The 16,172-nt window shown below is 45.7% G+C and overlaps 1 protein-coding gene across 1 annotated transcript in view; it reads right to left on the reverse strand.

The window, feature by feature from the left end:
* The window catches only part of LOC119460586 (structural maintenance of chromosomes flexible hinge domain-containing protein 1), a 229,955-nt gene that overhangs the window by 16,133 nt on the left and 197,650 nt on the right, over nt 1-16,172 (reverse strand). Inside the window, exons 41-44 of the mRNA XM_037721595.2 lie at nt 13,627-13,712; nt 13,425-13,544; nt 5,980-6,081; nt 1,125-1,204 (exon numbers count right to left, since the gene is read on the reverse strand). Of these exons, the coding sequence (XP_037577523.1) occupies nt 1,125-1,204; nt 5,980-6,081; nt 13,425-13,544; nt 13,627-13,712 (388 nt within the window). The remainder of the gene's footprint in view (nt 1-1,124; nt 1,205-5,979; nt 6,082-13,424; nt 13,545-13,626; nt 13,713-16,172) is intronic.

Consider the following 16,172-nt stretch of genomic DNA (forward strand, 5'->3'; position numbering starts at 1 on the left):
GTGCGAGGTGGCCATTTTGAAATGCCGACGCAGATTTAGGGTCGTGTTAAAAGTGCGTATTAGATTCGAATAAATACAATATTCTTTAGAAAGCGGCACTATAGTGGCATCGCCCTTGGGTGCCATTACGGTAACGCCACACCGCGCACCGATGTTGCACCATACCGATATACTGATAACTACCGATACGACGCAGGTCAAAATGGCGACGTCCCTTGTGTACTTCAGTTGGCTACTGGCACGGCTAGTAGTGGCTGCAATACTGACTTTTCTAGATGGCGCTAACTATGCACCATATTTATCCTTATCAGTTTCAGTTAAAAACTGGCACGTTTTTTAAAATCCTTGAATCTAAGCCGACCCTAGAGTTTCATATATGATTATTTGAAAAAAAAAAAAAAAATCTATCGGCCTTGATTTGAATAAATACGGTATTGTCAAAGGTCTTTCCATCAACTTAAGATTACCCATTTAGACAAAAAAAAAAATTGTAAAGCATTTGAATTACACACTGAAGACAAATGAAAAAAAGAGAAATGAATAACAGAGCAAGTTACACTTTTAGCGGCACCCGTACGAAATGCACCACCCATTATTAATTTCCTACTTCAAACTTCGACATGTTTTCCCACAGATGTGTGCATATCAAACTTTCAATTTAATAGCGAATTCGAATATTGAAAACCAAGTGCGAATCAATTCAATATTTTTCAAATATGAATGATACTGGTTTTACAAAGATGCAACTTTTTTCACCAACATCTCATCAGCAGCACACCTTAATAAAGTGCACTCGCTAGCACACTTGTCTGCGGGATATTCCTGTGAAACCCCATTATAATCCGTATTTCTCCTCATGTGGCTACACTATAAGTGGTATGCGTATACATGGAGTTCTATAGAGTGTAAACTGGAGTCAGAAAAGACTGCGTTATAGTCAGTTCTGCACTATAAACGGTTATGTTATAAGCGGTATAAGCTGCATTTCTGCCATTCTGTTTGCACTTGACTTGTTTCCTTGTAATGTCAGAAACTGGCACAATGCAAAATCAGCATTACCTCAGAGTGGTCCAAGGGACCTTTCAATACAACACTGGAGCATCACGGGTACACACACAACTTACTTTGCTGTATTCCTCTTAAAGATTGAGTCCAGAGCAATAACCTGCTGCTTTCCATTTGTTTTGCGATATATATCCTTTGCCTGGAAAACAAAATGTAAAATGTTGTAGCAGTGAAATGTAAAAGTACTGAAAGTTGGGCGAGTTGGTAACTATTCATCTTGAAACTGCAGCGCGCACACAAGAAACGAGGACAATAAGGCGAAGGTGACAGACAGGCGCAGACTCGCAACTCAGTTTATTTTTGGAGGGAAAATACACACATATATATACCCAGTCTGACTAAAGTGAGCATGTGCAAGAGCATGCGGAGCAAAAGCAAAAGCAGTTTATTTTTGCTCTTGCAAAAATAAACCGAGTTGCGAGTCTGCGCCTGTCTGTGTCACCTTCGCCTTATTGTCCTCGTTTCTTGTATGCGCGCTGCAGTTTCAAGATGAGTAAAATGTAGGCAAGTCACTACACATTCAGTCTGAACTGGAAGCATGTCAAAATGGATGCCAGATGAGCAAACAAGCAACATGCTGAAAGCTACACATTTTTTTCTATATCATTTTCCCAATGTCAGTTCATTAGGCCTAAAAAGAACACATGCTCAGAAGGTTTAGACACTTTTGTCGAATTGCAATGACAGAGTCGGAGTGGGCGAGCAATGCTGCGAGCGAGCACATCACCATGGCGTAGAGCAATGCCTCCAAATCTGTAACTGGAACACAAACCCTGCTGCCAGAGCAAGGGCGTGCTAGTGTGCACCATGCAACCAGATATACAGTTATGCAGTGCGCCTCACGCGCCAGTTCGTTAACGTCTCCCTCATAAGAGGCGGCTTATCCGTGATGCATCATGTAGCGTGCATGACACTACAGGGACATAGAGACAGGCAGCAACACAAGCACCAACCAGTAATGAAAAATTGCTTTCCTAAGGAACTGAGTACAAACAAACATACAAACAAAAAGCATACAGAAATATTTATTTTTTTAATTTACAAAATTGCCAACTTCTGCGTTACAACTTAGCGCACATGGCTGTCGGCGCCTGTGAAGGAGACACTCTCAAAGATAACATGTAGAGGGACAATTGAAGCTACAACGTACTAAAAGGTAGTCAATTGCATAAGAGGACGTGGCAAGCAGATATGCCCAGAGGTGAACAGGAGACGAAGCTAATGGGACACACACGGTGACGGCACAGGTATTCACAGCGTCGAGAGCCAGGATACTAGAGGCACTATTGAACTCAAACATCTGTATGAAGCAAAACCGGCCTCTCTATAGCAGAGAGCAAGACTGGCACGCTGGAAACACGGCTTGGCACTACAAGCGCGCAGAGAGGGACGGCATAAGCCATAGCCAGAGCTATTCTTTCCAGTCACTTGTCACCAAGGTTATGCTTCAGGCACTGTAGTAACACTATGGTTGCAGTACTCGTAACCTACTAGACTGCATCGCAGCAAGCTTCATTTTCATGACCCTCCTGGAGATATAATACAACTGACACCAGCAGTTAGCCTTCTGTTATCATCGATGGCGAGCAGGGCCAGTCCCGCCAATTGTGATGAGTAATGTTTGGTTCTCGTATGTAGTACTAGCCCGACATCACTGCAAGTAACTGCTAGTACTTGAATTCTAATACTTACAGTCCCCTCTCCTCACACCACTATATCCTTACAAATCACATGCAGCTGCTCGGTGAGTAGCAGCGAACGATGTCTTCAACGTAACAGACCATTTTTGGCCTTTTGGCGGGAAGGCAAACCATGATTTTGAAGGCTTGTGTGTAAGCCCTGGGTTCAACGTCGCAGTCAGATTTCATCCCTACACTGTTTGACTTGAACTGCCACATTGAGAGCTGTTGCTCTCAAGCAGCACGAAAACAAGCATGCGACGTGATATAGTGGTGCCCATTGCATCCGTTGGTATTGGAAGAAACAGGAAATAGATCAGCCAAGAATTCCCGTCTGCTCCGCTGATTTTGGCAGAGCAGTTTCGATTGCTCCGTGGAGTTATCTTGCCTCTGCAAGTGCTCGCAATCTGCCAGTGGCAAACTCATCTGGTGCTCCCGAATCCGTCATTGGAACAGACTTGCTCCAGAAATAGCAGAAAATGTAGCTCCGGAAGTGCTCCGAATCTACCATTAACATTCGCTACAGTCGAACCCAGATGTATCAAATCTGAAGGGGATCACAAAAAAGTTTGATATACCTTATTTACTTGATTCTAATGCGCCCTCGATTGTAACGAGCACCTGTTTTCATGACCAAAAGAGAAAGAAAAAAAATTCTTTACAGTACCGCACACCTCATGCTTTCATACAGAAATACAACTTTCTCTGGTACGGAAAAACAAAGATTTACTCCCAATGCACTAAACTTGTGATGGATTAAAAAAAAAAAGAAAAAAAGAACTCTCACCCCTTCCACTGGGGTGGAGATGGAAGACCAGCGAAGCTATACTATGGTGAGAATTATGTATTTCCAATTATGACTATTAAAATGTGATGGTGTAATTGGTTATTTGAACTATTAAAGAATGAGAAATATATATGATCCGGTGGTTTTCATTTATTCAGTGACCACAGGGACCATGGCCTTATGGTCGCTATGGTACACCGCCATAGGGTATACGGCAAAGGTTGGCACGTTCTTCATAAACACGTCACCAACGCCGTGCACGTTCGTTGCGAACGCGGGCAGAACGCCGCCACCGTCGACAACAGTTCTGCGTGTTGTGTGACTGCACACAACCGCTGTCAAAACGCTGGCGTGAGCAAGCGCGCCAGCAGCAGTTAGCGAAGGTTCACGCGGTCTATCGCTTCAACAGAAACTGAGCGGCAAAAGCACAGCGTATACAAAGGTAGGAGCCACGTTGCAGATCGCTTTCAAGATACGGTGCGCGGGACCACCCGGCGCCGCGCAAAGTACAAGTTGCTCGCAGAGCAGAAGCCGCAACCCCTCCCTGCTGCGCTGCCTTCCTGCTGTCCTCCTTTCGCGTCCCTCACGCGCTTTCGCTCGCACATACAGCATACGGCCAATAAGAGTTTTTTTCTACATCTGGACATGACCATCGAAGACTGAGCCCTTAACATCTTTGTCGTAAAAGTGGCAGTTTTGCCCGAAAGGCAAGGCATCGATTTTGACAGCAAATTAGTAGAAAGCCATACGAAGTAAGGATTGTACTTTTATCGGTCATATAAACTTGTAAACATTCATTTACTAACTAAATTAACAAGCATGGTGTCACGAACACATCTCGCTCGACGACCGCGGAAACTCGATGCCAAAATACTGGAGTGACGAAGCACGGCAGCAGCGGCGAGCGAATTGACCTTCGTGCTAGCACGCCTCTCGCTTCAACGCGAACTATATGCGGCGAAAACAAAGCACGGCGAACTCTCTCCACGGCGAACTCTCTCCTTGTCGCAGATCAATTTTAAGATGGGGGCCGAGGCGATCGTATTGCCGAAGTGGATTGTCGCAGAATACGTCCTGCTTCGGTCCATTGAAACCCTTCCATGTTCCTTTGCTGGCGAAAATCCTCTCCTTCTGTTTGCGCCAGTCTCGCGCGCAAGTTTCGGGTTCTCAAACACCCGTGATGTGGCCCGATTTCCGTCCGTCTCCGCACACATGATCCCTTTCCTTTTAAATGCGGCATCATGATGAACTTGGCACTTCATGGTATCATGCCGATAGAGCAAAAGAAGAAAGGGGTAAGACAGACGTTAGACTAATGCCTAAGCACACGTACGACAGCACATGGAGGAAGCTACGACAGCTAGGCTCGAAGCGCGTACGAGGCGGCCATTTCAAAATGCCGATGGCAATACGGTAACGCAGATCTAGGGTTGTGCTCTATTTTAACACGCACGCAATTTTTGCACCCGTTCTATTGAAAAAAAGTGCGTGTTAGATTCGAATAAATACGGTATAGGTATTTCGATATATAAAATAAAGATTGTACACAAAAAATTTTCAAGGGGATTTCACTGCTGTTCGTTACACACAATAATTCATTATATGTGGGTTCGATATATCCGGGTTTGACTGTATATGTGATCACTTGAAACTTAGACAACCATCCCACAATGAAATATCAGCAACTTTTTTTTTTTTTTTTTACGAATGCATGAGCATCACAATCTCTCTGGAAACGTGATGTGATACAACATGTGTGCACGAACAGTAGCATGGCGGCACTGCGACGCTTTAGGGTTTTTGCAAACCGAAAGTGAACTGTGCAAATATTAATCTTTACTGCAAACCTTGTTCCACAGCTGCTATGCTGTTGATACTGAACTTAAAGACACCGTGGTGAAATTTCTTTGCAAGCATCGTGCACAAATTCTTCCAGTAACAACAGATTTGATTAATTGCAAATGAAGCTGAATTTACTCATAAGAATGTCACTTCACAAAGCAAAAAGTATTCGACTTTTCGCCAGAGAAGTTGTATCTGCAAAAGCAGATCAGCCTTAAGCACTTTGTATAACACTGTGGTGGAAAATCGACTATTCGATGCAACAAATCGGCAGTACGGGCGAAGATAATCTGGACGGTTCAGGCACAGCTTTTGTTTCCAACGAATGAGTGAATTGACTGAATAAAGTATCTTCTGGAGTAACAAACAGTATTACAGAATTTTTTTTTTTTTTTCAATTTTATTGACCTTAACATGTGCACTATGATTTATTGAGTTATTTTTGCTGGAAGCTTTGTGCCACACAGCAAAACAGTGTCATTTGTCATTGCCACAGAATGCTCTTGAAATTGCAGTCACCAGGGTCATTCATGACAAACGTATCAGAGGTGGCGCTTGACCATTACAGATATTCTAATTTATAAAGTAGAAAGAGCACTCCCTCACCTTGTCCATGGTCTCAGTGACGACAACATCAATGTCCCCTCTCATATGCCAGGACAGGACAGCAGACACATCATCCTCTTCCACCCAAGCAAGGTGGCCAATCTGTGAAAGTCCATCAGCAAGACAAGCCTATGGTTATAGACAAGCTGCAGAGTAACATTATGAAGACGCAGCATTATGCTGTGACATACTGTGAGAACCAAAAAAAATGTTGGTACATTCTACTGGCATAAATATACCAAGAAAAAATATTATTAGCAAGGCTAAGGTTTTATAAGTTACTTTGTGATGATTTTGCTCAAGGTGGCCATCAGCAATGAAGAAGTCAGCATAGCGATAGGCTCTTTTTGCCTGTACTGTGCCCATTAACAAAAGTTTATCTGTATCCCTGTCAGACCGCCAAATTTAGTGCCACTTTATGAATGTGCACTATGATTTACTGAGTGTTATTCTTGCTGGAAGCTTTGTACTACACAGCAAAACAATGTCATTTGTCATTGTTACAGAAAGCTTTTGAAATTGGAATCACCAGGGCCATTCATGCCAAACTTATCTTAGCTTGACCATTACCGTTTTCTATGAAAAAAATCATGGCTATTAACAGTATCTCACGAGTGACATACCCAAGATGTTCACCAGAAATAAAATTTTTCACTGCATAGGCACCACTTTAATTTCACACTGGAGAGCAGCACTTGGTGAAAAAGAAAAATTTCTGAAAAGCTTTTCTCCACATGGCCATAAAACTGTTACAGTGTCTTCTAGGAGGATGGTGCTTTGAAGTTAACTCATTTTTTAGGGCATTTGTATTTGGTTTTGTGTGGTTGTAATAGGATAAAAATGTCTCATATAAAGGATATTGGAGGTTTTTATAAAATTATTTATCCATTTCCTATATTTTATAAGTTTTGTACTCAGCAAATTTAAAGTTTGTGAGAAAAAGAATGTTGAACTTGATAAAATTTCAGTTGAGCCGTGTGTTCAGCCTTAATTGCACATTGAGGTGGTCCATGAAAAATTATGGAACATGATGCATTTTATAGATGATCACAGTAACAATTCATTGGGGAAATTTAATCAGTATCTCTTGTTTGAAGTAAGAAAAATATTTTAGAAGTTCGGTCTCCCCACCATCTGGCTCGATCACCCGACGTTGCCCCGCACTACATCTTCAGTGCACTGCATGCAGCCGTTTGTCCATAGTTGAAACAGCGCCGCTGTTGATCTATTGCGTCACGGTGTAAAAGTCCTGTCTGGGTGCCAGGCTTCCATTAAGGCAGATAAACTTATAGGTACGTAGTCGCTTGAAACTCTTGGGTTGGCAAATATAAAGAGAGTCCAGCGCCAACATTACAGAGCGACTGCATTTTATTGCGATAGCAATTACATGGAAACTCCAAAGCGGATTTCTGCCGTCGGCGTCATCGTCGCCGTTAACGTGAGGTTCCATATGACGTTAACGGCGATGAAATCGTCGCCGCGCTCCGGACGCTGTATGTGCGAGTGAAAGGTCGCGAGGGATGCGCGCTTTCACGGGGAGCGAACGTACGTCGGAGAGCAAACGTGCATTCTGCGCCGTGCTCCCTGAAGGGCTGCGTCTCTTTCCTCCGTTACAAAGAGAGCAAACGCGACTTCTTCCGTGGCGCGAAATGCCGTGGGGGACAGGAGGGAGGGAGGGGAGGCGACGTTTAGCTGCGGCACCAAATGCCTATTTATATAAAAACAGTGCGAGGCGAGAAGGTAGGTAAGACTTCCGACGCTGCTCGACGAGTGTCCCATTCTGATCTCGTCGAAAACCTCCGAGCCGCCCCCAGAGGCACCGGCAACAGTCACCAACGCCGCGCGCGTTCGGTGCTTACGCGGCCAAAACGCCGACGGCGTCGACAACAGTTCTGGGCGTTGCTGGTGCTGCTGCATGTCCAAGTTTATACAGCTGATAAAACTGCTATCCTTACTCCGTATATCTCTCTACTAATTTGCTATCGCAATTGATGCTTCGCCTTTCGGGTGAAACTGCGACAATTTTTTTTGTTTACAGGTATTATTGCACAGGGCTTTGTGGTGCAATTCCGTGTGGTCGATAGTATACACCACCTGCCTTTCTTCTCCGACTTTTCATTTGGTCCCGTGCATTTTATGTCCATCCGAGTGTAAAAGAAACACGACCTGGCTCTAGTGTAAAACCAAACATGCGTGTTCCTCCTTCTCTTTGCCATTCGCTGTGTTCCGGCGCGCCTGTCCAGTCCATATTTGTTTTCTTTGCCTTGCCTAGTCACATTATGGGATGGGGTAGAAAGGAAACTTGAAAGCATCAATGTGAAACCATATGTGCCGGCTCGGCTGCTCTGTTCTGCCACTCTCTACCTCTCTCTCTTCTCAGTTCTTTCTTATGTGTGCACCTACTTTGCTTGCAGTTGATTAGGCGCATCGCCATCCATGCCCTGCTAGAGCTCATGTGTTCGAAGGACGAAAGAAGTGACTGTGCGGTACGCCACCAGCAATCCATACTGAATTCCTTCACACCTTTCCTGCTCTTGAGTGCACCATAGCAAGGTCTAACTGTTATGTAGCTGACTGAGAGGGACGGCCTATCAACCGCATCTGCAGGAAGCCACGCACGACGACGTTCTATGCAGGCAGATCATTCTGCAGTTCCGGCGTCTGGTAATGGAGGCGAGTTAAGAGGGAATGCCTCAGTGCTGTTACCTCAGTGCAAACGTGTTCTGCATTTTGCCGAATATTTACTGACATAGCTTCTTGTTCCCAGTATTAATACGCTTTCATATGTAAGAGGCCGCCTGCGGCGCAAAAAGGAAGAAGAGCACGAGAAACACGGCACAGGCCGAACGGCACGAGCCCTTGAGGCACGTGACCCTAGCTGTAATCAAGGGAAGAAAGCGCTGTCCGTGGATTATCAACGTGGCTCCGGGCCAGGAAGGTCGCATTGTCAGCTACGCTCTGGCGACGGGAGACTTGGGGGTCCGGCTGAGTTCGTGATGTTGGCCGTCCAAGGTGTGGCCGTCGACCTCGGCAAAGTTCGAGCGAGGCTCCTGGACTGACTGCAGCCTTTCACGGCGGGACCGGGAACCCCAGAGAGGATCCCTCTTCTGCGGCAGACCGGCACACGTTCTATATTCCTCGGGACGCCACGTCGGCACTCACGAAGAAGTTGCGACGCATCCCGACGTAAGGCCTGTCAAGGTGGGCCTAGTCAATGCCGCGCCACGTCACCGACGAAGTACGAGACGTCGACACCTAAAGGCGCAACCACAAGGGAGAAATCTTCGACGGATTTTCGGCATCGGCGCCAACCGGCGGCACAGAGAACAATGCGCCGCCGGTTCACGCTCGCTCGGCGCCGCAAGACAAAGCAAGCCAGACTGCAGCGCCGACGGCGGAAGTGGCGGTAGACGCAAGAGGCAAACAAACTATGGTCTCCGAGACGGCACGATGCGCAATGTGAGCGAGCTCGGAGGCCATTTACAAAGCAAGCTTCCGGCGTTGCCGTCCGCGAGTGCCTCGTCCGCGTCCCAAACAGCCGATCGCTCGTGCGTGCTCCGGCCATTGCAAGTGGTGCAGCTTTGTACGGTATCATAGATAATGATGTATACTCTTTCCAGACAGGGACATGCAAGGAACGCCGAAGTGCAGACTTAAGGCCCGTCCACGTTACTGGCACGCCAACTCACCGTACGCCGTTCGCAGTTTGATGGCGGTTTCGCTCGCGAGCGGAGATTTCCTTGCCGTAGACGGGATGGGACCGGGACCCATTTGTGCTGAAGCTGTACAGAGAAGTGGCCAATCAGTGACCGAGGGGTGGTCACCCTGGCACCGACGGCAGCCTCACCGCCGCTGATCGTTCGACGGTGCCGATATCGTCGCTAGGCCTTTTCCGGCTCACTCAAAAACTTAAGCTGACGGCGCTTCGGAAGGAATCACCAACGCTCACCAGCCGCGATATTTTCTCACCGTTGTTGTCGCTCTTCGCTATAATTATACACAAAGAAGAAAATGCGCTGATATTAGCGGCGCCGTCGGCTGCGATGCGGGCACAATCGAGCCGGTCGTCTGTCGCCGGTAGCCGTGCACTGCAGCTGAGCTCGACAAGTATCGGAGCTCTCGTTCGTGTTTAACGTTCGACAGCGGATATAGTTTTTCATACAATGTAGAATTTACGCGTCACGTTATCTAGCGGAAAGTATTTTGCTAGGAACAGAAGCTGCTGGTGATGCTATCCATGCTATGCGACTGGTGCTACGTTTTTCAGCACAGACAACCAGCGTATATGTTTGCACTAGAGCTACGGACAATTTTTATGAAGTTTTGAAAGTACAAGAAGTCCTTGCTTAGTAAAAACAATTGTTCTGTTAGCGCAACATTTTGCAAAACTGACCAGCTAAATTCGGGGCCAAGGATCTGGCCACATTGCGCCACGCTTGAAATACGTCGACGCCGAGAGTCTCTTGTGGTTGAGAGCCGTCAATAAACCTTGTTGAGCGTCCACGCCACGTGCTGCCGGCTGGCGCCGATGCCGAAAATCCGTCAGAAATCCGTTCCTTGTGGTTGGGCCTTAAGACGAACGAAGCGACGCGACGACGGCAAGGCAGCAACGTTTACAGCATCGACAAGAATTCTGACTTCTTGGAAGAAGAGCCGACAAGCTTCGGACCGGAACATATGTGTGACGACCAGCGCAGTAAGACGACTCCTCTTTGTAGCGTCGCAAACGTAGGCCAGGGTTGCCCGACTTTCACAGACTAGACGCCACAGACTAACGTAGGCGGAATTAGGAACATGTTTAGTGTTTATTAAGTAGTTTTTAGGTTGTACAAGTGTTAGTATTTATTCACTATGTTTTAGTGTGATCGAGTTTTGTTTGAAGTTTGGGGCTTGCAGCGTAATTAAAAATCTGTTTGCTGTGTCGACATGCGTCTTCCACCCCTATCTCTCATGACACCAGCACACCCCCGAGATCGGTGCCATGCGACATACGCCTTCCCAGCTTTTTGTGTTTTAGCTGTCCTTCTCTCGAATGATGCAATGAACGAAGTATATAGGCTGCGAGCTGCAAACAGATATAGAATTCTTATGGACATAAAAAACACCCAATTCACCCTACACATTTCAACAAAAATTTGTACAGTGGCATGGCTTGGGATTTTGATAGCTTGTGTTTTATTTCATGAATTTCTGCCTTGTTCCCACGGACCAACAGGGTGCCATAAATTGACACAAACAAAGCGATGGGAAATTACAACTGTGCAGGGGCTGAGTGAAACAGAGCGCAGTCTACTAGAAATGTGAGAAAAAAGCACGAACCTGACTACAGTCGGTGCCCATTGCCATAAAGTATACAAAAAAAGGAAACTTCAGTGTTCTGCATTTAAGTGTTGCATCGACCCATTCTTCTCGCATGCAAAAACCGATGTCGATCCTTAGTGATTACTACTTGAAGAGCAAACTTGACCCTTCCCTAGGCCTCCTTCCAGGGGATCGACTGTACCAGACTTGCAAGCGACAGTGTCTTTGTCGCCATAAGGACAATTATGGCTTAACAGCTGAATGGAATTCTTTTGCAACTTCATATGGGAAAAGCACATGCGATGACATTGGTGGAACAGTAAAACATTTATTTATCCACTAGGGCAAGTCAACAAAGGCCTTACAGAGGGCATGCTGCGACACCTCACCAGCTAATTGAATGGGTACAAGAACATATCAAGGGCGTTGTCCTCTGGATTTCAGATAGCATTGTGAAAGAAAGGAAAGCCGAACTCACCCCAAGATTAAAAAAGGATATTTTTCTAAGAGGGACAGGCACACTTCACCACTTTGTACTCTCATCACTCTGCAATGTTCGTGCTAGAGTCATTTCATACTTGCCGACCCAAGAGATTCAAGTGGCTAAGAACTTATAAGTTTTGCTGCCTTACTGTGAGCCTGGCACCCAGACAGGACTCTTGTACCGTAATGCAATAAATCAGTAACAGCGCTGCATCAACTGTGGACAAGTGGCTGCATGCATTGCAGTGAAGACAGTACGGCGCAACGTCGTGTGACCGAGCCAGATGCTGGGTGGAAACCAAATTTCAAATATTTTATTTCTTGCTTAAAATAAAAAGACTCCGATTGAATTTCCTAAATGAAATGTTACTGTGTTCATCTATCAAATCCATTGTGTTGCATAATTTTGCATGGGCCACCTCAAGGTGCAATTTAGGGCTGAACACACTGCTCAACTAAAATTTTATAAAGTTCAAAATTTTTTTTTCACAAACTTTAAGTTTACCGAGTATGAAACTGCTTTGAGTTCATTATTTGGCTACTGCACGACAACATCAATGTGTTATAAAATGCAGGAAATAAATATACAACTTTATCAAAAATCTGCAATATCTCTCATATTGTACTTTTTCTCCGATTACAAACACACAACACCCAATACAAATGCCCTTAAAAATGAGCTAACTTCAAAGCCACATCCTTCTACAAGAAAGTTTTATGGTCATCAGGATAAAAAGAAAGATTTTAGAAATTTTTCTTTTTCACCATGTTCTGCTCTCTAATGTGAAATTAAAATGGCGCTCACGCAGTGCAAAAATACTTTTCGGGTGATATGTCTTGGATATTTCACTCTTGCAATACTGTTAATAGCCATGATTTTTTTGTTTAATACAAATCGGTAATGGTCGAGTGCCACCTCTGGAAGTTTGGCATGGAATGAACCACCAGTGATGCTACTGGCCCATGCTATTTTGGAGCAGCTTTTGGACAAGACAAAAATGTATTTTGGAGCAGTAAAATGGACTTTCGGAGCAGGTTTATGAAAGCAACAGCAAACTATATTATACATAGATTTTACAGTGGGCAAGTCATGTGAAAGCAGCAGTAAGTGGTCACTGGTTCATAAATAACCCAAACACTATCAAAAAACACTATCCGATACGCACAAGAGAATGTGGATGACACTCAATCTTTTCGCTGAGCGGTTCCAGATATGGGATGCTATGAAGTTTTTTCAACAAACCAACCTGTCGTCGAGTGCTCTTTATAGTTTAACTAAACTTCTTCTAGGACAGCCTCCACATGATGACAGTCGTGCCAAGTGGTACTTGCTCAAAGTGACATTAAATTTGCTTGTCTGACCACAATAATGTTCCTAAACTGGGTTGCTGCACTGATGATGGATTCAGCCTTCACGAGCATCCGAATTAGTGTGTATGTGCTCCTTTATCTTCCAGCTTTTCTTCTATCCCTCTTTCTCAAACCATGCCATTCACGTGAGATGCACTTGCTTCTCTTTGTGCTTACAATGGATGCAGAAATTTATTTCAGCTTCCCTGCCACTTTTTAAAGCACTAAAGAAAACACATTCGGTAGCCACTGGTCGACAGGATGGCAACAAGATCCTGGCAATTCTCAGAGAATTAAGAAGTTTCTTTTACCTTTCCGAGTACACCAGGCTCATCAGGGTAGGGTGAAGGCGAGTAAGTACGCCTGTTCTTATTGTCCAATGCCTGCTTCTGCTGCTCGCAGATCTTCAGTGCAGGACCGACATGCTGCTCCTAAGATACGACAGCAGGGACAAAAATGTTAATAATTTCTTTTAATTGCAAGCAGCCTGATTGTGTCTACAACAGTACCCACCTCCTTGATAAAATTGCTGTTGAAGCCTATCCTCCTTAGTTCGCCTCTGTATTTTGATTCTTCTGTCTGGGCATCACGTATCACAGCTGCAACAAAAGAAAAGGGGGTTTTTCTTCAAATGTTTGATCCACACAATCTACACAAGTCAGTTATATCAAAGCCCAGCTACATATCTGCAGACGACAAACCACCATGCTTCTCTATAACCAAAGATGCACAATGAAGTAAGACGTCTCGCATTTCTTTTGTGTCAGTTGCTTAACCATATCATGTATCATTCACGCTATGCTTCATTTATTTTAGGGGAGGACGGCGATTAGAAATCTCTTTTGTTTTAAGCACAAAAGTCATTTGATTAAATTTCATGGGTGCACATAGTTTATTTACTCTGCAAAACATTGTCACAGTGTGCACAAGCCGGTAGGCATGACCGGCCATTACAATAAAGGAATACTGGCACAAAATTCTTTGGGCTCTGTTTTCTGCGCTTATTCAGTAGTTATTAACCTAGTAATCATGCTAAATAGACTAGCTTGCTCCAGCACGCGATGACTGTTTAGTTACATGCTTGTTTCTTGTGGGGATCGAGGTGCTTTCTCATGCCTTGTCCGGAAAACTCAGCTCGCGCGTTGTGCTTAGCTCCATCTCCGGGAACCGCCACCGTAACGGCAACATGGGTGACACAGCTAGCGTGCCGGAGCTAATTTCCTGTGCAAACCGTGATTCTCCCTCCTGTGGTCGAGTTGCCGCACGAGCAAACGTCACTGGGACGTGCCCCGATTGGTCTCCCGAGTGGTGGCCCCCGGGCACCCTCTTCCCCTTAGCCGTCTTTCGCTGAGCGCTTCATCGCAGCGTCAGATGCTCAGAGTTTTGCGACAAGTTGGTTACGTGGGACATTTGCTCTCGCTACTCTTTCTCGGGGTTAGTGGACTGTGTGGGGATGTGCGACTCTCACGCTTCCCCTGATGTTGTTTTCCATGCATGGCTCCAGTCACCTGTAATCCGGCTTCGCCGCATAGCTTTACGGCAGTGGAGTTGCAGCGTATTGCGAGAGGTGGCGTTAGTGTTGCGCTGCTAACGCCACCTGACGGCGGGGGAGTTACGCGGGCAAAAAAGGAAGAATGCTGTTCCTCTGCGGGTTGGGGGCGGTGAGCGATGCGGACGTCCCACGCGTGCGCCGATCCGCACTTCGTGAGACTGTCTAGCGAGGCTAGGAGCAGGACACCGGTATGGACGAACGTGCCACTGTTTGCGTGACCGTGCACGTGAACAACTAGGCGATGGTGTCATAGCATGGGGCGAACATATTCGCTCGCTATCCGGTCGCGGTGAGTCGGACTTCCTTGATTTGTCCCGCGCCCATGTGAATGTTCTATGGGTAGTACTTTGGCTAACGTGCATTAGTGTATGAAAGGCACAATAAATGCCCTTTTGTTTGTTTGCACTGCTATATTGTCGTTCCTTTGTCCTAAGAGCATGTGTGAGACCCCACAACCGCTACCCGGTTAGCCCTAGCGTAGCGGGCACGCGTACTCGATCGTTCTTGCGGTGAGCCTTTGCCCGTAAGTGTTGTGACTGTTGCACCGTGCTGTATCTTGGGCGAATAAACCCGTGTCTGTTGGAAATCTGACTCCGGAGCCCTCTCTGCGCTGTGTCGGAGAGGCGACGAACCCTGCCGTAGTGCCTTTGTGCATTGTGAAGTGGAGGAGACTCGTGCAAGGGCCACATCCATGTAAGGGCCGCATCCCCAACTTGAAAAATTCAGTGAAAAAAAATTTTCCAACAGAGAAGCAATCGCCTATGGTGCCCCGATGCTGCACGCAGGCATTGGCGAATTTTCCCACACTGTCTGATTCCATGTGCCACTACTAGATGGCGAGAACTGCGCATTGACCACTGATGCAATGGTACATCCGGTGTGCATAAGTCGCCGGCAGCGCCTGCACTGTTTTGACCAAAAGGTTTAATCCTATGTAGGGGCCCTAACAAGAGTGTACGGTATCGATTTGGTGAAAGTTTTTCATTCTTTTAAAATGGCAGCTTTCTTTAGCTTTATAGTTTGTGTGTTTCTGGGCCGTTTATGGGAGAAGAGTCAACATGAGCCATTAGGTATGTGTTGCCAAGCAGACAATATGCCCACTGAATGTGCCCAAATAGACAACTTTCTGCTGGCAGCTGTCTGGCTAAGATGACAACTTGGGTCACTGGGTATGTGCCAGAAGAGATAACTTCGGCACTGAGCATGTGATATAAGCTGTGCTCATTCTTGGTCAATCCCCTGTAATTGATGTGTCACGGTGACAGAAGGGTATGGAGCCTTGAATATGTACATTAAGGGGGGACGTGGCTTTGAAAATCAACTTCCCGATTTCTTCATGGATTTTGATGAAAATTGGCACAAATGTTTAGAATGTCTCCCTTATACTTCCATACAAGTTTCAGAGTGATACCTTGAAAACATTTTATGTAGCAGAATTTTTCTCTCTTGAACTTTGTGGAGGGCCTGGAGAGCTTAAAAAACATGATGGAAGGCTCGTTGAGTATTG

Source organism: Dermacentor silvarum, chromosome 8 (assembly GCF_013339745.2).
Source record: "Dermacentor silvarum isolate Dsil-2018 chromosome 8, BIME_Dsil_1.4, whole genome shotgun sequence".
NCBI lineage: Eukaryota > Metazoa > Arthropoda > Arachnida > Ixodida > Ixodidae > Dermacentor > Dermacentor silvarum.